Source organism: Phyllostomus discolor, chromosome 1, assembly GCF_004126475.2.
Source record: "Phyllostomus discolor isolate MPI-MPIP mPhyDis1 chromosome 1, mPhyDis1.pri.v3, whole genome shotgun sequence".
NCBI lineage: Eukaryota > Metazoa > Chordata > Mammalia > Chiroptera > Phyllostomidae > Phyllostomus > Phyllostomus discolor.
In genome coordinates, this window is record NC_040903.2 from 56,767,340 (window position 1) to 56,791,940 (window position 24,601).

Here is a 24,601-nt window from a genome sequence, read left to right on the forward strand (position 1 = left end):
GGTGTATGATCTTTTTGATGTTTTGCTGTATTTGGCTTGCTAATAATTTGTTGAGGATTTTAGCATCTGTGTTCATCAGAGATACTGGCCTGTAATTTTCTTTCTTTGTAGTTTCTTTATCTGGTTTTGGAATTAAGATAATGTTGGCCTCATAAAATGGGTTTGGGAACCTTCCCTTCTCTTGAATTTAATGAAATAGTTTGAGAAGCAGAGGTGTTAGTTCTTCTTGGAATGTTTGATAAAATTCCTTTGTGAAGCTACCCGGGTAGGGCTTTTGTTTGTTGGGAGTGTTTTGATTACTGCTTCAATTTCACTAGGTGTAATCTGTCTATTCAGATTCTTTAATTCTTCCTGATTTAGTTTTGGAAGACTGTATGCTTCTAGGAATTTATCTTTTAATCCAGATTGTCCTGTTTGTTGGCATATAGTTGTTCATAATATTTTCTTACAATCCTTTGTATTTGTTTGGTGTCAGTTGTTATTTCTCCTCTTTCTGATTTTATTTATTTGAGCCCATTCTCTTTTTTTTTTGATGAGTCTGATTAAAGTTTTGTTAATCTTGTTTATATTTGCAAAGATCCGCTCTTGGACTCATTGATTTTTTGTATCCTTTTTTTAGACTCATTTATTTCTGCTCTGATCTTTATTATTTCCTTCCTTCCACTCACTTCGGGCTTTGCTTGTTGTTGTTTTTCAAGTTCCTCTAAGTGTAAAGTCAAATTGTTTATTTGAGCTTTTTCTTGTTTTTTTTTGAGATAGGCCTGTAATTCTATGAATTTCCCTCTTAGGATTGTTTTCCCTGTGTCCCACAGGGAAACCCTTAGGTTTCCCTTAGGTTTTGGATTGTTGTGTCCTCATTTTCATTTGTTTCAAGGTATCTTTTGATTTCTCCATTGATCTCACTGATGACCCACTCATTGTTTAATAACATGTTATTTAGCTACCATGTCTTTGCATGTTTTTCGGTGTTCTTCTTGTGATTGGTTTCTAGTTTCATAGCACTGTGGTCAGAGAAGATGCTTGATATGATTTCAGTCTTTTTAAACTTATTGAGACTTGTTTTGTGTCCTAACATGTGGTCTATCTTAGAAAACATTCCATGTGCTCTTGAAAAATATGTATATTCTGCTGCTTTGGGATGAAATGCTTTGAAGATACCAATTAAATCCATTTGTTCTAGTGTGTAGTTTAAGGCTGCTTAATTCTTTATTTCTACTTGTTGATTTTCTGCCTGGAAGATCTATCTGTTGAAGTCAATGGTGTGTTAATTACTCAACTATGACTATATTTCTGTTGATCTCTCCCTTTATGTCCGTCAGGAGTGGCTTTACAGAATTCCAGCCAAAATGGAGGCATAGGCAGAAACACTTCCTTGCACAACCAAAAGAAGGATAACAACCAATTTAAAAACAAAGAACAACTAGAACTGCCAGAAAATCATTTGCATGGAAGTCTAACAACCAAGGAGTTCAAGAAGCATTCATCCTGATTGGTAGGAGGGTTGGAGACAGGCAGCTGGGGAGGAGAGGTCACATGGCAAGGCACAATGACAGACTATGTGGGTGATCCCACATTCCTGTGCAGATAAGCTGGGAGGAACAACAGGGGAACCAGACAGACCTTGAAAACCAGGGTTTCAGTGCTGGAAATGAAGAACTCAGAACCTCTGGCTGAAAAAATCTGTGGGGGTTGCTGTGGTGGGAGAAACTCCCAGCCTCACAGGAGAGTGCATTGTAGAGGCCCACAGGGTCCAAAAACATACACAAACCCACCCATCTGCAAATCACCACCTGAAAAGGCACAAACTGCTTGTGGGAAGGAAGGAAAGTAATGGAAAGTGGGATGAGATCTGAGCAAGCAGTATTATTCCCTCTGTGATCCCTTCCCCACATACAGCACCACAATGCAGCAAAGAGGGTTGCCCTGCCTGGCAAATACCTAAGGTTCCACCCCTTACTATGTAACAGGTTCACCAAGACAGAAATATGGTCCAAATGAAAGAACAGATCAAAACTCCAGAAAAAGAACTAAGCTATGAGGAAATAGCCAAGGTATTTAATGCAGAGTTCAAAACACTGGGAATCAGGATACTCACAGAATTGATTGAGCTCGGTTGCAAACTGAAGGAAGAAATGAAGGTTACACAAAATGAAATGAAGGAAAATATACAGGGAATGAACAGTGAAAGGAAGAAAACTGGGACTCAAATCAATGATTTGGAACAAAAGGAAGAAATAAGCATCCATCTGAAACAGAATAAAGAAAGAAGAATGCAAAAAAATGAGGTGAGGCTTAGGAACCTCTGGGATGACTTTAAGCATTCCAACATCCGAATCATGGGGGTGCCAGAAGGAGAAGAGGAAGAACAAGATATTGAAGACTTATTTGAGCAAATAATAAAGAAAGCTTCACCAGTCTGTTGAAGGAAATAGGCTTGCAGGAAGCCCAGAGAGTCCTAAAGAAATTGGACCCAACGATGAACACACCAACAAACATCATAATTAAGTAACCCAAGATTAAAGTTAAAGAGAAAATCTTAAAAGCAGCAAGAGGAAAGGAAAGAGTTACCTACAAAGGAGTTCCTATAAGGCTGTCAGCTGATTTCTCAAAACACACCTTGCAGGCAAGAAGGGCCTGGAAAGAAGTATTCAAAGTCATGAAAGGCAAGGACCTACATCGAAGATTATTCTATCTAGCAAAGCTATCATTTAGAATTGAAGGGCAGATAAAGTGCTTCTGAAATAAGGTCAAGTTAAAGGATTTCATCATCACCAAGCCCTTATTATATGAAGTGTTAAGGGAACTTATCTAAGAAATAGAAGATCAAAAACTATGAACAGTAAAATGAGAACAAGCTCACAGCTATCAACAACTGAACCTAAAAACAAAACAAAACAAAAATGAACTAAGCAAACAACTGGAACAGGAACAGATCAGAAACGGAGATTACATGGAGGGTTATCAGCAGGGAGCGGAGTGGGAGAAAGTCAGGGAAAAAGGTACAGGGAATAAGAAACATAATTGGTAAGCACAATATAGACAGGGGGAGGTTAAGAATAGTATAAGAAATGAAGAAGCTAAATAACTATATGTACAACCCATGGACATGAACTAAGCAGGGAGGAATGCTGGAGGGTGGGCGGGGGGCAGTGCAAGGAGGAGGTGGATAAAGGGGAGAAGAAATTGGAACAACCATAATAATAAAATATACTTAAAAAAGATTTGCTTTACATATTTAGGTGCTCCTATGTTGGGTATGTAAATGTTTACTAAGGTTATATCCTTTTGTTGGAAAGTTCCCTTTATCATTATGTAGTGTCCTTCTTTGTCTGTTACTATAGCCTTGGTTTTAAAGTCTTTTTTGTCAGATATAAGTACTGTTACCCCAGCTTTTTTTTCCTTTTCCATAGGCATGAAATTTCTTTTTCCATCCCTTTACTTTTAGTTTCTGTGTATCTTTTGAACTGAGATGGGTCTCGTGGAGGCAGCATATATATGGATCTTGATTTCTTATCCATTCAGCTACCCTCTGTCTTTTAGTTAGAGCATTTAAGCCATTTACATTTAAGGTGATTATTGATAGATTCATGTGTAGTGCCTTTTTATTTTTAGACTGTTTTCCTATGTTTTTTTTTCTTTCTCTTTTTCTGCTTCTTAAAGCAAGCCATTGAACATTTGTTGCAGTACTGGTTTGGTGTCGACAAACTCCTTTAACCTTTTCTTATTTAGGAAGCTCCTTATGTCTCCTTTGATTTTAAATGGTAGCCTCGCTGGGTAAAGTAGCCTTGGTTGTAGGTCCTTGTTTTTTATCACCTGGAGTATTTCACACCACTCCCTTCTGGACTGAAATATTTCTGTGAGTAAATCAGATAATAGTCTTATAGATGCTCCCTTGTAGGTAACTACCTGCTTTTCTCTTGCAGCTTTTAGGATTCTCTCCTTGACTTTAAGCCTTGATGTTTTAATTATATGTGTCTCAGTGTAGGTCTCTTTGGATCCAACTTGTTTGGGATTCTCTGAGCTTCCTGGACTTGTGTGTCTTTTTCCTTCACCAGGTTAGGGAAGTTTTCAGTCATTATATCTTCAAATAGGTTCTCGATCCCTTTCTTGCTCTCTTCTCCTTCTGGTACTCCCATGATGTGGTTGTTGTTCCACGTCATGTTGTCCAAAATATTTCTTCAGCTCTCCTCATTTTTTAAAATTCACTTTTTTTTTTGCTGCTCTGCCTGGGTGTTTTTTTCTACCTTGTCTTCCAAATCACTGATTTGATCCTCTGCTTCATCTAACCTACTGTTTATTCCTTCCAGGGTATTATTTATTTCAGATATTGCATTCTTTATTTCTCACTGGTACTTTTTTATGGTTTCTATGTCTTTTTTCGTGTTGTTGATTATCCTTATAATAATTACTGTAAACTCTATATTTTATGAATTGCTTGCCTCCATTTTAGCTAGTTATTTCTGTAGAATTCTCTTGTTTTTTCATTTGTAGTCTATTTCTTTGTCTTCCCATTTTGGCTGCTTTTTTGCACTTTCCACTTAAGTTATTAAACTAATCAAGTGGAAATCAGCAGCCCAGCTTAAAAGGTGGGGCTCTTGCTTCCCCTCAGGCTGATGCCACTTGTCTCTAGTCCTCTCTGCCCTCCCTCTGCTGGAGCCCAGGGTAAGTGACTTTAAACAAAATTTTGTGCGTTGGCCCTTTAAGAGGCTCTCTGAGTCTCCCACCATCTCTCCTTGGCAGACAGAAACCCTGCTGCTTTTCGCAGCTGAATGTTATCTGGGTTCATTTGGCTCTGGTGCTGTAGGCTGGGGAGTCTCACTTGGAGTTTAGACACCCCACTTCTCAGGGGGAAACCCCCAGCTGCTGAAATATCCCTCTGGATCTTCAGCTGCTGCCCGTGGGAGCCCGGCCACCCTCTCACATCTCCTCTGCACTCCCTCCCAGTTACATTGTGGTGAAGTAGTTTCTTCTGTCTGTCTGTGGTTATAAGGTTTTTCTCTGGCTAGTGTTCAGTTGGTTATTCAGGATGCTTTCTCTACAATTTAGTTGTAATTCCAGATTGGTTCTGATACGAGGTTAGTGTAGCTTCCACTTACTTCTCTGCCACCTTGGATATCCTCAAGCTATTCTTTTTAGTACTCTTTTTGGTAGTAGAGTAAATTAGATTAAGCTTTTATCAATTTCATGTCTTGCTGTTTCTCCCTAATTTGAAATTATAAATATTTATGTATAAGGATAGTTTTGCCATTGAACCTACAGTGCAGTAAATGCTTTGTCATTTATTAACAGAAAACTAATTTTCTGTTTCCTGATTTCACTCCTAGCTCTGAATTCACTGTTCTTTCTACTTACCTATCATGGTGTGGGGTATACTTAATGTATTGTCAACTTTAGAACTTTCCAGAATATGCTGAGACCACCTCTCAGACTTGTGCTTTTAGACATATTTCACAGTCAAAATTAATTAATGGTGGTCCATTTCTGATTAAGATGAAAATTTAAAATACTGGATAAATTTTTTAAAAAGATTTTATTTATTTTTAGAGAGGGAAGGGAGGGAGAAAGAGAGAGAGAGAGAGAGAGAGAGAGAGAGAGAGACAGAGAGAGAGAGAGAGACATCAATGTGTGGTTGCTGGGGGTCATGGCCTGCAACCCAGGCATGTGCCCTGACTGGGAATTGAACCTGCGACACTTTGGTTCGCAGCCCATGCTCAATCCACTGAGCTACGCCAGCCAGGGCTTGGATGAATTTTTCTCAATTTCATATTTTTTTCCTAGAACTGTAAATATTGTTTAAATATTCCACAGCTGTTTCTAGAACTCCTTTTAAATGCTAGGAGCTATCATGGTGAATGAGACCTGTCCCCTTCACTCAAATTGCTAATATTTTGGTGGGGGGAAGTGGATAGATAAATAAATAAATTCTTATAACATCAGCTGTGATAGGAGTAAGTGTAGGAGTTAAGGGAATTGATAGAACCTCGCTCCTAGTCCCAGAAATTTAGAGGAAGCTTTCTGGTGGACACACCATCTATATGGAGGATGGAGTGACATGTAACTTAACAAATAATTGTTGGCAATAATACTGATTACCATATTTTGAGCACTTGAAAATGTCAAACACGGTACAAAGCATTTTGCATATATGTAACAGCATTCAGTCTTACAATAATCTGACAAGGGTTATTGCACTTTACAGAAATGAAAGGTCAGTCTCAGCAGAATAAGTAACCCAAACAAATTTCTACAACTAATAAATGACAGCTGGGAATTGAACAACCACAGATTTTAACAGACAAGTTTGAAAACAGCTAATTATACAAGTTCAAAAATTTTTTTTTTTTTTAGGTACAAGTGTGTTCCTGATTTAGTATTGCATATGTATAATACAGGAAATACAGGAAATTTTTCTACTAGTAAATTGTTACTAGTTCATATTCTGGAATTAAATAGATCACTTTTAGTTTTCTACACCTAACAAACTTAAGCTCTGCTATAAGATAAGAAGAAATTAATTATATGTCTTAAATTTATATTTTTAAATGAATTTCACTTATGTTTTATTGATTGAATTTTATTTTCAGCTTTATTGGAGTTTTTGATTATTGTAATTCCCAAAATGCAATACCTCATTCTCAATTTTGATGAAAGAACCTCAGCTATAAAATTACTATAAAAGCTAATAAGGATTAATAAACATGACTAATTTTTCCTTTTTCCCTTTTAGTTTGGGATATGGGCAGATCAGCTTGGGGATGGAAGAGCCCATCTTATTGGAATTTACATGAATAGGTACCATATGTTTTCTTGTAGAGTAGCTTTTCTGCTAAATGTTAACATGAACCTTCTAATACTTAGTTTTTTTTTTTAAGGCAAGGTGAAAAGTGGGAGCTGCAATTAAAAGGCTCAGGGAAGACCCCATATTCCCGGTACAGTTTTTTGTTTGTTTCCTTATTTTAATTAAAATTGATATTGTCTTTACCATTGAAATTCTTTTAATCTTCTTTCCCATAGAAATGGTGATGGCAGAGCTGTGCTTCGTTCCTCAGTGAGAGAATTTTTGTGCAGTGAGGCTATGCACTATCTGGGAATTCCAACCAGCAGAGCTGCCAGGTAACTCCTCCTTCCTTGAAACTGACTTTCAGGACTGGATCATTTTGTCTCCAGAATCATGTCAGTAAATTGATCAGATAAGTTTCTACTTGTAGTTTCTAACAGTTTTAGGTATTTTTGAGGGCTTGCTTGCAGTTAAAGTGTACGTTTAATTGTTTGATTTTCTTATGTTCCAGCCTGGTTGTGAGTGATGATGAAGTATGGAGAGACCAGTTCTACAATGGGAGTATTGTGAAAGAACGAGGTAATAACCATTTTTAGATTTTATATATAATTAGTCTAAGTATGTACTTTTAAGAAAAATTTTATTTATTGACTTTAGACAGAGAGGAAAGGGGGCACAGAGAGACAGAGACATTGATTTGTAATTCCACTTATTTATGCATTCATTGGTTGATTCTTGTATGTGCCCCAACCAGGGATTGAACCCATAACTTTGGTGTATCAGAAAAACACACTCTGACCAACTGAGTTACACAGCCAGGCCCTAAGTTCTTTTTTATTTTTATTTGTTACTGTTTTATTGAATTTATTGGTGTGACATTGGTTAATAAAATTATGTAGGGTTCATGTTTACAATTCTGTAATCCATCATCTGTATATTGTATTATGTGTTCATCACCCCGAGTCAAGTCTCCTTCCATCACCATTTATACCCTCTTGACCCTCTTCTTCCTCCCCTGATCTCCCTTTCCTTCTGGTAGTCACCATGCTGTTGTGTGTGTCTATGAGTTTTTTTTTCCTTAGTCCTTTCACCTTTTTCACCCAGACCCACAAGCCTCCTCTCCTTTGTTCTGTTCTCTATCAGTGAGTCTGTTTCTACTTTGTTTATTAGTTTATGTTGTTCATTGAATCATATGGTACTTTTTTCTCTGTGGACTGGCTTATTTTACTTAGTGCAATGCTGTCCAGGTCCATCCATGCTATCACATCAGGTAAGATTTCCTTATTTTTTATGGCCAAGAAGTATTTCATTATGTAAATGTACTCACAGCTCTTTTTATCAACTCATCTACTGATGGACACCTGGGCTTCGTCCACATCTGGGCCATTGTGAATAGTGCTACAGTGAAAATAGGGACTCAAAACTAAGTTCTTAAAGAAAAACAGATATGGGACATCTTTTCGGTCTTCTTAAAACATGACCTGTGGTTCTTCCAGATATTTCAGTATTATGATATTATCATAGAATTCCCTTTCCCACATCCTTACATCACTAATCCATCCATTTCAAACAGCAAACATCTGGGAAGTGAGCAAAAGTTGTTTATGGACAGTTGACAGCATGTTAACAAAGCCAGTATGCAGAAGTTCATACCCCTTCCTCCTAGCAGAGCCCAGGGACCTTTCTTCAGAGCCTGGCTGCTCTTACTTCATGTTTACTTCTAATAAGTTCAATGAACTTTTTCCTCAGCCTATAGTAGGTTAGAAATAAAACAAACCTAGAAAGGGGTTGAGAAAGTGTACTGTAGAACAGCAAAAAGGGAGAGAGGGAGAAATTTGGCTCTAAGTCTCTGGGGAGGGAGGGGACCTGAATATCGATAATAAACATATTTAACTGCTTAAAAAAGCAGAGCTATCCAGCACTGTTGACAACCTAACATGCTTAATTGGGTCATTGTTTCACAGGGCAGCATTTTTACTGAGGTTCATAGTGATTCACCAGAGCACATTTTCATGTTCTTATACTTAGTGCATAATATGTTTTGATAAGATTTTCATAAAAAACAATCTCTCTAAAGTATTCATGCTTAAGAGAAATAAGGGTTATTTATTATTATTTTTTTTGTGGCATCTCTCTCTGCTCTTAATTTCATCTGGGTAATATGGATCCTATTGTACACAAGCCTATAACAACCATTTAGGTCTTTTTGTTATTGGTGGTTGGAAGTAAGAGTTTAACCACAGACTGTTCATTTGATGGATACAACACTACTTACTTCTGTGGCTGTAACTTATATATGTTGTTAATGAATTCCAAACTGTAGTCTTAATAGTTTCAAATGGTCCCAAGTATTTCTCCTTTTTAGGGCATTACTATAACTTCCATATCTAAATGCTCACATATATACAGGTATTTTGGTTGTGCTTTTATGCCAATATCTGCCCAGCAGCCCAGCGGTACAATGAGAAAAGTGCTGGACAGACAGAAAGAATATGTGAAGCCTAGAACTGGTTCTGTGGGAATTGACTTGTGACTTGGGCCAGTCACATTTTGTTCCTATTTCTCCATCTAAAGTGAGATGGTTAGATTAGATGATACCTTTTGTGTCTTTCGTTCCTAACATTCAGTGATTTGATGGCTATTCATTAAATAAATATTAGAATAACTTATTGAGCTCTTACGTTTTTTCTAAGTGGCTATATTTTTATTGCTCAAAAAACCCCCACATCAAAATAAATATTGTCTAGATTAATATTGTGAATTAATCCTGACTATATGGTAATTCAGTTAATCAAGAAAATACTAATTGGCTCTTTTCTAGGCCTCCTCCCATGGTACCAAACTCTAGGGGGTCCAGTAGTAGTAAGTGTATATTGTAGTCCTGGTATTAAGAAATTCAGCCTCCTCTTCTGGTCAAGATGGAGGAGTAGGTGAACACACCTCGCCTCCATACACAACTAGAGCAAAAAATACAGCTACGTACAAAACAAATATCACCCAGAATTGTCAGAAAATGGAGCTGTGTGGAAGTTTGACAACCAAGGATTTAAAGAAGCCATATTCATCTAAAGGAGTAGGAGGGTCAGAAGCTGCTTCCTCTTAAATGGCCTGCAACAGACTTAGGACTCACTCAGACTCAGACTAAAACCCTCTGGGATTCAGCACCAGGGCAACGCCTGGAAGGGCACCGGTGGCACATGGGGAAAAAGTGAAGTGCGAGTGGGGAGACAGCTTCTCCCAGGCAAAACTGCAGAGGCCAGGCAGCGGCATTGTCCTTCCCCACCCAGAGCAACAGAACAGCAGCATGGGTTGCCCCACCCTGCTGATTACCTAAGATTAGGCAAGATTTCAGTATGGGGGGAAGAGGGAGTGGGGCGTGTGGAGCAGGGGAGACAAGCAGAAAGGCCCAGCGGCAAGCAGGAAGTCTGTTGAAGAGCGTGGGAGCACCTGGGATAGACTGCATCTTCATGTCAAACGCATGTAAGTACAGCATTCCTTATAAGAAAGAAATGCGAATGCTGTTCATTAATTGTTACTATTGTCTATAATCAAAACAGAAGGCAGCAGTAGAAGGCAACAAACACAAAATGCATAGATTCATTTTATTTCTCCAGTATATTCATACATTAGAGCATATGTAAACATTTAGTAACTGAAGTTAATTTTCAGTTAGTTGCACACATGAAAGGCACTTACGGAGACTATGCCATAGAAATAATTCCTAATTCACTGCTTCAGGAAGAGTACAGGGAAAAGGCCACAGTCGAGGAGACAGTGGGACTGCGATATTCGGAGCCTCACGATGGGACTGAGCAGCCTTTAGGGAGGTCGGAGCCTCTGCGTTTCTGAGAGTGTTGTGGTTCCTAACATTCTAACAGATTCAGGCTTAGAGAAATAGAGAAAATTCCTTGGTCCTTTCAAGGGTATAAATTAGTTTTTTTTCCCCAATAAATTCAGATACTGAATTCTTTTTTATTAAATAATTTTATTTTTAAGAAAAGCATACTAGGCCCTGGCCAGGTGACTCAGTTGGTTGGAGCATCATATTGCAGGCCAGAAGGTTGCGGGTTTGATCCCTGGTCAGGGTTCGTACGGAGGCAACTGATAGATGTTTCTCTCTCACATTGTCTTTTTCCTCTCTCCCTTCCTCTCTCTCTAAAATCAGTAAAAATATATTCTTGAATAAGGATTAAAAGAAGAAGGAGAGCATATTAGGCTATGTTTTCATAGCCTGAAATACTTCGTGCTGAAATAAATGTTTCTTTTGCAGGTGCGGTGGTACTGCGTATTGCAAAATCATGGTTTAGAATTGGATCGTTAGAAATTTTGGCTCATTATGGTGAACTGGATTTACTAAGGTTAGAAAATAACGTTTTTTATATGGTAGAAGACAATCGGAAAATATTTACGTGCTGGGAAGCTAAAATAGTTTTGGTTTTCTTATAATTAAAACCCAAAATTTAAATTAATAAATATTTTAAATACTTGTTGTATGTCTAACATCATGTGAGTTTTCTAAGAGGAAAACTCATGGAGTTTTTGTCTAGTATGTGGCCCAGTTGTGGCTAAGGGTCTCTGTGCCACTCAGGGACTTGGGTGGAAGTGACTCAGACTCCCCATTTCTGCAACCTCAAGCGGTCCAAAGCTCTCCCTCCACTTTCTGGGATTCCCAGCCTGTGTCCTCTGTCTCATGTCTCTTCTTTCCTGGACTCCAGTTTTGATGTGTGTTATGCCTGTTTCACCCTGGGTTTATCCAGATGTGAAACTCAGCTCCATCAACAGGATGAAAAAACAAACACACACTAGACTAAACTTACACAAAGCAGTTAGAAACAGAGTGCATCTTACTGAAGATTTCTGAGGAAAGAGCGAGAAACGGTTGCTTCGAAAGAGCAAAAGCAGCAGAGTTCTTCCCTTTGTGTCGTGCAGTCCTGCCCCCACCGTCCTCTGCTACTTCGGTGCCTGAGGTGTCTGCACGCACACAAGGCCATCCTCTTCAAGCCAATTTAGCGAGATATGTCTTCAAACAAACACATTTCTTCCTTTAAGAAAGATACTGCTTCCATTTGTTAAGCTAATACAGCCATTATAAATATATGTATAAATAAAAAATTACTTAAACAAACTAGAATCATTTGGAATATGGATTCTATATTGTAGTTGTCAGTTTAGTAAATCCAGATTCCTAATCTATGAAGAATGCAGGGATTAAGGAAATGAAGGAAATGAATGACCAGAGCAGATAAGTTTTCACATTTGACATGACAATTCTCTGAGTCTTTTTAAAATTAAAAATACTTACTTTTAATATATTTTATTTTTCAATTACAGTTGATATACAATATTATATTTGTTTCAGGTAGTCAAGCCTATAATTATACATTTATATGACTTATAAAGTGATCACCCCAATAAATCTAGTACCCATCAAACATCATACATAACTATTGCAATATTATTTCATGTTCCTATGCTGTATTTACAGTCCTATAGCTGTTCTGCAGCTACCAATTTGTACTTCTTAATCCGTTCACCTTTTTCAACCATCCTCCTAACTCCCCTCCCACCTGGCAACCATCAAAATGTCTGTATCTGCACGTCTGGTTCCGGTCTGCTTGTTTGATTATTTTGTTTTTTAGATTCCACATATAAGTGAAATCATATGGCATTTGTCTTTCTCTTTCTATTTCAGTCAGCACAATATGCTCTAGGTCCATCCATGTTCTTGAAGATGGAAAGATTTCATTCTTTTTTATTGCTGAGTCATATTTGTTGTATATACACACCATTTCTTCTTTATCCATTCATCTCCTGATGAACACTAAATTGCTTCCATATGTTGGCTATTGTAAATAGTGCTGCAATGAACATATGGATGTATGCATATGTCTTTTTGATTTGGTGTTTTGGGTTTCTTCAGATAAATCCCCAGACGTGGAATTGCTGGGTCCTTCATTGCCCCTTGTTACAGCCTTTGTTTTAATGTCTATTTTGTCTGGTATAACTATTGCTAACTCAGCTTTTCTTGTTTTCATGAAATATCTTTATCTATTTCTTTACTTTCAGTCTGTGTGTATTTTTTTATCTGAAGTGAGTTCCTTGTAGATAGCATGTATAAGGGTCTTGTTTTCTTATCCATTCAGCCACTCTGTGTCTTTTGATTGAAGCATTTAATCCATTTGCATTTAAAGTAATTGTTAGATATGTATTTATTGCCACTTTATTATTCATATTTTTCATATTTTTTCTCCTTCTTCTTAAAGAAGACCCTTTAACATTTCTTATAATACTGGTTTGGTGGTGTTGAACTCCTTTAGCTTTTTCCTGTCTGGAAATCTGTCCTTGCATTCTAAATGATAGCTTTGCTAGGTAGAGTAATTGTGGTTGTAGTTCCTTCCTTTGTCACTTTGAATTTCTTGCCAGTCCCTTCTGGCCTACAAAGTTTCTGTTAATAAATCAGCTGACAGTCTTATCGGAGCTCCCTTGTAGGTAATCACCTGCTTTTCTCTTGCTGCTTTTAAGATTCTCTCTTTGTCTTTAACTTTTAGCATTTTAATTATGATACAGTCTTGGTGTCTGCCTATTTGAGTTCATCTTGTTTGGGACTCTCTGTGCTTCCTGGACTTGTATGTCTATTTCCTTTGCTAGGTTAGGGATGTTTTCTGTCATTATTTTTTCAAATGGGTTTTCAGTCCCTTGCTATGTCTCTTCTCCTTCTAGCACCATGATGTGAAAGTTGACCCAGAGCCTCCTTAAACTATTCTACCCTTATTTTTTGGATATATATTTTTTTCTTTGCTGTTCTGATTGAGTGTTTTCTTCTATCTTCTCTTCCAAATCACTGCTTTGATTTTCTGCTTCATCTTATCTATTAATCCCTGTAATATGTCCTTTATTTCAGTGATAATATTCTTCATTTCTGACTCTTTTTTATGTTTCCTATCTCTTTGTTGAAGTTCTCACTAAATTCATCTACTTTTTCCCTAATTTCATTGAGTATCCTTATAACCAGTATTTTCAACTCTGCATCTGGTAGGTTGCTTGTCTTCATTTTATTTGGTTCTTTATCTCTAGAGTTTTATTCTGTTCCATCACTTCGGACTTATTTCTTTGTCTCCTCATTTTGGTTGTTTCCCTGTGTTTGTTTTGATGTATTAGGTAGAGCTGTTATGTCTCTCAGCCTTGGTAGAGTGACCTTGTGTAGTAGGTGCCCTGGAGGACCCTGTGTCGCAGCCTTCCTGGTCACTTGAGCTGGGCAGTCCAGGCGCATCCCACCATGTGGGCTGTGTGAATTCTCTTGTTGCAGGTGAGCCTTCATTGCTGTCAGTACATTAATGGGAGGGATTTACACCCAGGCCAGTTGGCTGTAAAGACTGGCTGTTACTACAGTGGAGGTGTTGCTGTGCAGGGACTGACCTCACAGTGCAGAACTTGCTTCAGCAGTGCTGTGGTGCCCCCCAGGTCTGCCCATTCAGTGTGTCTCTTATAGAGGTGGTTGGGTGATGCTCTGGCATGCTCTCCATGGTGTGTGCTGTCTCAGGAACCTCCCAGGAGGTTTAAGCCAAGATGAGCCACCATCTTTGCTCTGTCCAGGGCCACAGAACATAAGCCACAGAGTGAACTGTGGGTGGCTGCTAGTTATGCTGGCTTGGAAATGCCTGGGAGCAGCCAAACTTTGGACCAAGACCAGCTGCCGCTAGTGCGGGCCTGGGATCACTAAGCAAGAGTATGGGGCATGCTGAGGCCAGATGCTTTTTGTTTGGAGTTTGTGAACCTTTGAAAGATTTTAGGAAAGGCTGCAGCATGAGCCAAGATAGGCTGTTTGTATGGAAAAGCCACTGGAACTGGCTTGGGTGTGCCTGAAATTGGGTGGGACAGGGTCTCAGGGTGGGGTGAATAGTGTTAGCAAGGCTGATGAAGACTCAGATATAGTGCCTGCCTGCTGGCTCTGTGGGGGGCAGTGGGTGCTCAGCAAAGGAACAATGACCTCTGTTAGCACTTCTGTCTGGGAGAAAGCTGTCCTCCAGCTCTTACCCCAACGTCAGACAATTCATTTCCATTTTGTATGTCTTTGGTGCCTTTCGAGTGTTACCCCAATGCTGAGTGAGTGAATCCAAGTAAGTCTGTGCATGGGCCCTTTAAGAGTAATATCTGGGAATCTGGGACTCCAGAAGCTCTTAGTCTCACTCAGTCTCAATCCCTGCTGGCTTTCATAGCTGGAAGTTTTGGGGACTTCTCTTCACAGCACTGGAACCTTGGGCTTTGTGGGGCACAGTGTGGGGCTGGAACCCCTCTCTCCTCAGTGGGGACCTTTGCGGCTGAGATGTCCCTCCTGATTTTTAAGTGCCATACATGGGTGAGGGAGCAGCCTGTTCTGCATCTCCACCCTTCCTTCCAGGACTTCTGTTTGGCTAGATTTTAGGCAGTTCTGGATGATGAGTTGTTCCGTTGTAATTTTGATGTGAGTGTGGCAGGTTCCAAGTACTGCATTTACCTAGACCACCTTTTAGCCAGAAGCATCTCTGTGTCTTACTTTAGCAAATGTTAGCTGAGTACATGGCTATCTCGGCTCATTGACAGAGTTGTCTACTCTCACTGGCATTATTTCTAACTTCCCATTTGTTTTTTGAGTCACATCTGTTTGGTTTCACCATGTCACTGAAGTTGTTCCACCTGGTGGTCCTGCTTCAGTTATATGTCACTTCTCTTTCTGACATTGATATACGTTGGTGACCTCTTCATCTTTAAAGTGCCTCCACTGGCTAACATAACTATATATACCTTTTTGTTCCCTAAATGCCTGAAACAATTCTTGACACATCAGCACTTATTCAAGTTATTAAATGGTTAAATTATCAAAAAATGCCTATGTACAACTCTAATCCACTCTTATTGTTTTGCCTGGGTTTTAATAATTCTCAAATCATATCTATAAGCTCCAGTTTTTCATTTGGATTTTCTCTTATGCAATGCAATAACAAAAGTACTTAGTTGACTAGAACAGTCAATTAAAATTGGAAATAAAAAACATAATACCTACATAACTTATTTTAACTTCAAATATTGGCCAGATTTTTCTCATCTCATTTGTGAAACTTTTGTGACCTTCACACATAGTCATTCCCTCCTCTGTTTTTTTTTTATACTTTTTATATGCTTCTATTATTGCGTGTATTGTGCTGTAATGTCATTATCTTTAATGTGTTCTTTTTTCCTAATCAAGTATGTGCTTTGAGGGCTGGGTCTGAGCCTTGTCATCCTTCTTCCTCACACTTGCACAGCGTGTGGCATACAGTAGGTGCAGTAGGTGCTCCATGGATGTTTATTGAACTAATGTGATTTTATGACGTAATAAGATGGAATCTAATATGACCCTAGAAACACATTTCCAGTTTTGATTGGTCTTGAGGAAATATTTCTTCATTGCTGTTTTATACATTCTTATTTTAATTAAAAAACTTCAAAGTGTGAATCTAATGAATTTGTGAATGGCAAGGGTAGATTTAGATGGTTAGATATTTGATACTGTATTCTGAGGAACACTGATGCTATCTCCTTTTAATCTCCAGGACATTATTAGACTTCATCATACGGGAACACTTCCCCTCAGTAGATGTCAAAGAACCTAACAGATATGTGGTAAGTTTTTAAGGAGAAAGGGCAGTACTCTGTTTTCCCTCATTGGCCTGCCAACATTAGTGGTTACAACTTAGGACTTAAAAAAACTACATTTAGGAAAGGAAATGTGGAGCACCGTGAGCATTTTGTTAGAGAAAGGTAAGATGACCCACTGTGTAAACAAGGCATAGATAAGCAAGTTGCTTTGTTTGAAGGTTATCTAGAAAAAAAGAACAGGTGCTACTGCATCCTGACTATATACATTGTTTTTTTTGAGCAGCATTTATGAGTTGGTCACATATATTCTTTTCTTATCTATCAGATACATAGATATTTCTATAGTAGTTCTAATAAATAAACATAGTACATAATAGGAAAATATGATTTGCTATTCTAGTGGTAATTTTTTGATTTTTATACCTACTTTTCATTCTTTTAACAGAGAAGAGAATCCCATTATTTTTCTTAGTGATTCATTTCAAAGTTTAACAACTTGCTTTGCTTACATTTAACTTCCCTGTGCTGAATCATCTGATGCCTTTTCCTTTTCTTATTGGACATGGAGAAAGTTTGGTCATAATACTGTGTCTGAGCCTTTTATGTATTGTTTCTGGGTGAATAACTTTATGTTCTTCTATATCTAATTTCTATTCCTTCAGTCATCTGTTGGCCCACCTTTGAATTCTTTCTGTGTTCTCCTTGTGACTTATCAGAAGATCCTAAAAGAGTATACATTGCTAAAAATCTGAAAATTTTTTAAATTTTATTTTAGGGATTTTTTTCCATTGTGGTATCCAAGACGGCACAACTTATTGCTTTGTGGATGTCTGTTGGTTTTGCTCATGGTAAGTTATCTATTGGTGTTTCACTCTTCTGATGAGAAAGTAGAATTAATCTGTTGGGGTGGAAGATTTCTCTTTTTGTATATTTCAAAAGATTCCTGCCAATGAGCTTCTTAACATTTATAATATATGAATTTATTTTTAGCAACAGAGAAACAATTTTCTCATATTTAAAATGGTTTTGAATTGAACAGCATACACAAAATAGAATAAGGATACCCTGTGAGTATAAATTTAGATCTCTTTAAAGGTATTTTAAAAATCTTAATTATGAAAGCACTACATGCTTCTGTTAAAGAATTTAAAATATACAGAAGTGATTTTAGTTCCATTCTCCAGGATAGTCATTATTAACCATTTCATATCAAGTTTTCTAGACTTAATTTGGTGATATTCATATGTCGCCTACAAAAACAGCAGGGCTGGCTTGTGTATGTTTGAAGCCATTCAGTGTGTGGGGCTGCATTGGAAGGAATATCTGCCTCAACTAGGAACAACTGAGAAGCAAGTTCTGTATGTACTGAAGTCTCTAGATAAATGCCAAAGGGGGGTTCCACATTGCAAAACATCTTGAAATCTGCTTTAATTACCACACACTCTCTATATCTCACTTGGGGCAGGGTGGGAACAGGGTAGGTGTTTCAAAGTTTTTGCTGTTACGAACTGTGCCACAGTGACCACTGTGCAGCTACATCTGTCTGTTCTCGAAGGTGAGTTTTTGAGAATGAACTCCTAAAAGTGGAGTGGTTGAGTTAGTGAGTCTCTACATTTAGCATTTTGATAAACAGGGCCATCTTGCTCTGAAAAACGTTGCAACTCTCTAACTGAGTACCATGCCACCATGCCCACATAGCCTGTATTAGGCTGGTGTGGTCATTGCTTCCTCCCACCCCACACTCTGCCCCCACCCTTGATCCTCTCACCTAAGAGGTCACTTACTCCCCCCACCCCTCCCCACTGCCAGTGCTGTGCACCTCAGGACTGGCATGGGGTGCACACATACTTATTTTCCCCTTTTCCCCTTTTCATAGCCTTTGACAATTTTATTCCTTTACTAGTTTCAATTCCATTCCAAATAACATTTTTTTAAACAAGTGTTAGAAATTAAGGATAAATAAGAGAAAGTTTCATTTCTTGGTGCTTTTGTTCCTAAAGTATCTGAAATCTTTGGGAAGGGGGAAATATAAAACAAAAGGCTAGATTTAATTTTAAAATATAGTTTTAATATGTATGTTAAGCTATTTGTCTTCATCAGTTAAACTTTCAATCTATACTCTCATTTTGTTTCATTTCTAAAACAACTGTTTTCCATGACATTTCCTATTCCAGATAATTTTGTACAGTTAAAGTATACTTTATTTTATTATCATGTTTTTGCAATTTTTAAAAAATTTCAGGTGTTTGTAATACCGATAACTTCAGTTTGTTATCCATTACAATCGACTATGGTCCATTTGGTTTTATGGAGGCCTATAACCCAGGTATGTATGATTTATATGTATGTATTTAAATGTGCCTTGGTTTACAGGTTTATTTTAGATAAACTTATAGCTAATGCAGTGATGGGATAGTAAAAGAACTGGGATCATTCATAGAATGGTCCTTTTCTGTGGTACTCGATCTTCCAGGTGCCGCAGGGGTACAACAATGGATTCTTTGTGACGTCGTCCCTTAGGGAATCACATATCAGAGAAGAGGGCGTGAAGGATAGCAGGGAATACATTGTGAGATGTGGGCTTGATATCTGACATCTGACCCATAAAGGTTGTGTGCCCTTGGACAATTTTCTTAACCTCTCACTTAGTAACCTGTGAAGTACAGGTGATAGTAATATAATACCACTAGAAGGGTCAGAGCAGGCTTTGTGGACGACATGCTGCTTTGGAGTTGGAAGTGCATATGCCATAACCTGGAAGTTCTTATAGGTTAGCAATGCATTCTTTTATTAGGAAAATATTCATACTGTAAAATATTTTCATGTGCATTGGCATTAAGTATTTATATTACTTTTGAGTTAAATGTTTAATGTCAGAAAGATTCTTATTTAATAAACATAAATTTGTTAAGTTTAAATACAAAATTAAAAATGAGGGAAAAAGCTATTTATTATAACTACCTTCACTGTATAAAGATAGTATTTTTTTAAAACAGGTTTTGTACCTAACACATCTGATGATGAAAGAAGATATAAAATAGGAAATCAGGCCAATATTGGGATGTTTAATTTAAATAAATTGTTACAAGCTATAAACCCATTACTGGATCCTGGGCAAAAGCAGCTGTGAGTAAATCCTAAATATATTAATATATTTGTATAATGATCATTTTTTGAAAGAAAATGACATTTATTTATTTTTCTATGGAAACAAGGGGTTTAATGCGGGCTTCAAGCTTACACAGGTCTATGACACACTGGGAAGGGAGGCTGTGGAAGGGAGGCACCAGGAATCAGAGGAACTGCCCCTAAGCATTTGCACTTGAAATACTGGCACTCTGGACAGGTTGGAGCTTCCTGAGGAGCCTTGAGAATCCCTGCATATCTGTTTGCTACACTGGGTCTGAAGGTTGTCATGGGGCAAGATTTTTGGAAGTCACAGCCTCAGCAGACCTGATACCAAGTACGTAACTTGTGCTCAAGTTGGTCAGCAGGGCCAGTAGTCAGGAGCCTGAGCTGGCTGTGGAGTGGGGGAGATTGAGGAAAAGCTGGAGTCCACCAGGCACCTTAGCATCTGTGCTTCTGGCTGCCCTGACCGTCAGAGTATTGGCCTCTATTTCTCTCTGTTTCCCAAGTCTCGCATGAGTTCATTTAGCTGGCAAATATAATCCTGAAAGGATCTAGGAAAAGGAGTTGCTGTGAAATTCCCAGGTCTGGCGGGAGCCATGGTACAGTCCAGAAAAGCCACTTGTTCCTGGATTTATTCATTAGATCATCTTAACTGCTTTATCTTATGGAGAAAGGCTATTTTGGAAGGTAAAGCATTCTTTTGGTCAGGATACATTGTACAAATTTTTTTTTGATTCATGCTCTTTATTACACAAAAACATTATTTAAATCCAAAATATATTGTGATTTTTTTGGTATCTTTTTTTCCAAAGGGAAGGAAATGAAAGAACCCAAAGCCAAAGGCAGAAACTTTGAGTTTACCACTAACAACAGTGTTGCCTTTTCAGCAAGTGGAATTGTTTCTTGCCATTGAGGGAGGAGAGCAAACTGGCCGGTGGTGGGGGGGTGCTGCAGCTCTTGACCCACAGTGACTCCCTTCCATATCCGGGCTTCAGGTCCCACAGCTGTGCAGTAGGCTGTCAGTGATGTGGAGTCTGCTGCCTCCCCCAACCTAGAATCTGTCTTCAGGCCCAAATCCATCACCTCAGCTTTCCTCTGGGAATTCATCTCACCTGTTTCCAGTCCAATCAGTTCCAAAGGGCTGACCCCACGTCTAGTCAGTCCCACTTTCTGTCCCCTGGGTGCTCTGACGGGTTCAAGGATGAAAATGTGACTAAGCCAGGCCAAAGGAATTTTTTGATATTTTTATCTTTATTTATTTTTTTCATATAATATTTTGTGTTAGTTTCTCATGTACAGAATAGTGGTTGTACAATCATATGCCTTACAAAATGTTCCCCCTGATATTTTCAGTATCCAACTTGTATTTTTAAGCTGTGACTTTTCATGGAACTCAAGGGAAGGAGAACCCTTTCCAGCAGAATGGTTGGTGAGTGGGTGCCAGCCCCGAGATGCCAGAGGTGGTTGATGCAGGCAGAGAGACGCTGCCTGTGACTGGCGTTACCCAAAGGCACTTAGCAGGCACTTAGCAGGAGAAGGACCACGTCTCACCGCAAGAGTGTGAGAACCTGGTCCTGCCAGGTCCAAACGCCTCTTCAACTTGCCTTTTGCAAGTATTAATTTATTTTTACAATTTTAAAAAGCATTAATTTATTTTACTTTGGTAATGTGTCTAGTTCCTAGCAAATAAGAGAGTCCCAGCTGACATATAGGAATCAATAATCCCTGAGACTTCCTCCAGTACAGTGTTCTTACTGGGAAGGGGAAAGTGACATTTTAAAAACCAGCTTATTGAGACTTCTGGTCAAGATGGAGGCATAGGTAAACATGGCTTGCCTCCTTGCACAACCACAGCAAAATTACAACTAGACTATAAAATAAATATCACGCAGAATTGTCAGAAAATTGAGCTGTGTGGAAGTCTGACAACCAAGGAAATAAAGAAGTCACATTCATCCAGATTGGTAGGAGGATTGGAGATGCAGAGATGCAGAATGGGTGGTCGCACACCCATGTGAGGTGGATAAAAACTGGGAGGGATGCTTTGGGAGCAAGGGATTCCAGCTCCAAACCAGACCACCCAGCCCAGGGTTACACACCCAGAAGGTAAGTCCACATAACTTCTTGCTGTAAACCAGTAGGGGTTGTGGCAGCAGAAGAAACTGCAGGATTCTCAGGAGTCTCCTCTTAGAAGGCTGTTAACAGACTTAGGACTTAAACATACTCACTCCCTTTGGGATCCAGCACAGGGGCAGCAGCTGGAAGGGCACCAGTGGCATATGGGAGAAACGAAAGTGTCTGGCATCAGGACAAGTGCTGGGGGACAGTTTTCTTGTGGACAGAACTCCAGAGGCCAGTCAGCAACATTGTCCCCTTTCTGAGCCCTTCCCCACATAGAGCCACAGAGTAGTGATACCATATCTGAGACTCCATCAACCTAGTTCACATGGGTTGTTCCACCCTGGTGATTACCTAAGGCTCTGCTCCATCCAGCTTACCAGTGCACTTTTCCACTATAAGCCATGATACTATGAGAGGGAGGCAAAGCAGCTCTACCTAATATATAGGAACAAACTCAGGGAAGCTGCCAAAATGAGGAGACAAAGAAATATGGCCCAAATAAAATAATAGAATAAAACTAGAAAAAGAAACAAAATGGAGATAAAAAACCTATCAGATGCAGAGTTCAAAACACTGGTTATTAGGATGCTCAGGGAACTCATTGGGTACTTCAATAGCGTAAAAAAGACCCAGGCAGAAACGAAGGTTACACTAAGTGAAAAAAATGTACAGGGAGCCAACAGTGGGGTGGAAGAAGCTGAGAATCAAATTAATGATTTGGAACATAAGGAAGAAAAAAACATTCAATCAGAACAGCAAGAATCCAAAAAAACAAGTATAGGTTAAGGAGCCTCTGGGACAACTGCTGGAAGGAGAAGAGTAAGCAAGAAGTTGAACTTGAAAAAATAATGAAAGAAAATTTTCCTAATTTGGTGAAGGAAATAGACATGTAAGTCCAGGAAGCAGAGAGTCCCAAACAAGGTGGACACAAAGAGGACCTCACCAAGATACTTCATAATTAAAAAGCCAAAGGTTAAAGATAAAGAGAGAATCAAAAGCAGCAAGAGAAAAGCAGATGTTACTTACAAAGAAATTCCCTTAAGATTGTCAGCTGATTTCTCAAAAGAAACTTTGCAGGCGAGAAGGGGCTGGCAAGAAATATTCAAAGTGATGGAAAGCAATGATGTACAATCTAGATTACCATATCCAGCAAAGCTGTCATTTAGAATGGAAGGGCAGATAAAGTACTTCCCAGACAAGATAAAGCTAAAGGAGTTCATCATCACCAAGCCATTATCCTATAAAATTTCAAGGGGTCTTAAGAAAAAGAAGAGCAAAACTATTAACAATTAAAATGGCAATAAATTCACAACTATCAACAACTGAATCAAGAAAATAAATGAAGTAAACAAGCAGAACAGAAACAGAATCATAGATGTGGAGATCATTTGGAGGGTTATCAGTTGGAAGGTGGAAGGGGGAGAGCAAATAAAACATTATTACAATTAAGATAAAAAAGTTTTATGTCCCCTATATAGTTTTCTTAATTAATTTAAAACTATATTGATGATATAGTCACATAGTTCAAAATCAAAGCGGTATAAAATGATGTTCATTAAGCAGTCTTCATCCCACCCTATCTGCATTAATTTTTTTCTCCCTTTTACCCTGTAGAGTTCATTCATTAATTCAACAAAGATTTATTGAGGTACTTGGTATGTGCCAGACACTGTTCTTAGTGCTAAGGGGATAATAGTGAGTGAGGCAGCACAATAACTGTGACTTCATAGTGCTTACTTCTGGTCAGAGAGACAGAATAAGTTATATAATTTACTCTTTTAATAAACAAATAAGTTATATAACATAGGAGGGGATAACTACTCTGGAGAAAAATAAAGCAGTGGGTAGGGAATACAGGGAGGGAGGGTGGGAGGGCTTGCAGTTTTAGAAGGACGGTCAGCAAAGAACTTGAGCAAAGGCGTGGAGGAGTCACAGGAGCAGATATCTGGGGGCAGAGAACTACAGGCAAGGGCCTGTGCAGAGGCCCTGAGGTGGGAGTGTGCGTGGGGCGTGTAAGGAACGGCCGATGGTTGCAGCAGAATGAGCAAGGGGGAGTGTTGTAGGAGATGAGGTCAGGAAGGTAAAAGGAATGTGCCGAGTTTGTATAATTGAATATACATTTAAGACAGTTAAGAAATAGAAACGTCATTGTTTAAAGATGGGTTTGTGGTTAAAAGTGCTTTAATTTTTATATTTATATGAAATATCTCACTCTATGTTCATACTTTCAGACAAGTAAAATATGTTGTTGTGTGAGCTACTTGTAATACATTATATTGGGTCTAAGATGATTTTTAAAATATACCCAAAAGTTATATAAGTTTTTGGTATATTAACATTTATCTTACATGCTAATTATATATAGTAATGTTTCAGGAATGCCATGGTATGATTTGCACTGTATCCAAACCTTTGAGGCAGTAAATTTGTGTTGATAGTGTTCTCTAAGATATGATATATAATTACATCATTAAACCAGAATCAGTAGCATATAATCTAATGATTTTTTTAATTTTTAGAAAAATTTTATTGTATTTTTTCTGTTACCACTTAACCTCCTTATGCCTCCCTCACCCCTGCAATCACCACACTGTTGTCCATGTCCTTAAGTCCTTTTTCCTTTTTGCTCTATCCCTCCACCCCATGACCTCCCTCCCACCTCCATAACTGTCATCCTGCTCTCTACCTATCAGTCTGTATTTATTTTTTTTGTTAGTTCAGTTTGTTCATTAGATTCCACATATAGGTAAAATCATATGGTATTTGTCTTTCTCTGACTGGCTTATTTCACTCACCATAATGCTCTGGAGGTCCATCCATGCTATTGCAAAGGGTAAAATTTTCTTTGTTTTTATGGCTGAGTAGTATTCCATTGTGTAAATGTGCCACAGTTGTTTTATCCACTCATCTACTGATGGGCACTTGGGCTGCTTCCATATCTTGGCAATTGTAGATAAT

At 38.5% G+C, this 24,601-nt stretch overlaps 1 protein-coding gene across 7 annotated transcripts in view; it reads left to right on the forward strand.

Annotated features, from left to right (window-relative positions):
• The window catches only part of LOC114492908 (protein adenylyltransferase SelO-like), a 54,555-nt gene that overhangs the window by 9,034 nt on the left and 20,920 nt on the right, over positions 1 to 24,601 (forward strand). For 6 of the 7 annotated variants that reach the window (XM_036022967.1, XM_036022948.1, XM_028507527.2 and 3 more), the window contains 9 exons: positions 6,728 to 6,792; positions 6,873 to 6,929; positions 7,015 to 7,113; positions 7,290 to 7,357; positions 11,049 to 11,136; positions 16,348 to 16,417; positions 17,169 to 17,241; positions 18,636 to 18,719; positions 19,390 to 19,519. In XM_036022967.1, coding sequence (XP_035878860.1) covers positions 6,728 to 6,792; positions 6,873 to 6,929; positions 7,015 to 7,113; positions 7,290 to 7,357; positions 11,049 to 11,136; positions 16,348 to 16,417; positions 17,169 to 17,241; positions 18,636 to 18,719; positions 19,390 to 19,519 — 734 coding nt within the window. The remainder of the gene's footprint in view (positions 1 to 6,727; positions 6,793 to 6,872; positions 6,930 to 7,014; positions 7,114 to 7,289; positions 7,358 to 11,048; positions 11,137 to 16,347; positions 16,418 to 17,168; positions 17,242 to 18,635; positions 18,720 to 19,389; positions 19,520 to 24,601) is intronic. The other variant, XM_036022954.1, reaches the window with a different exon arrangement.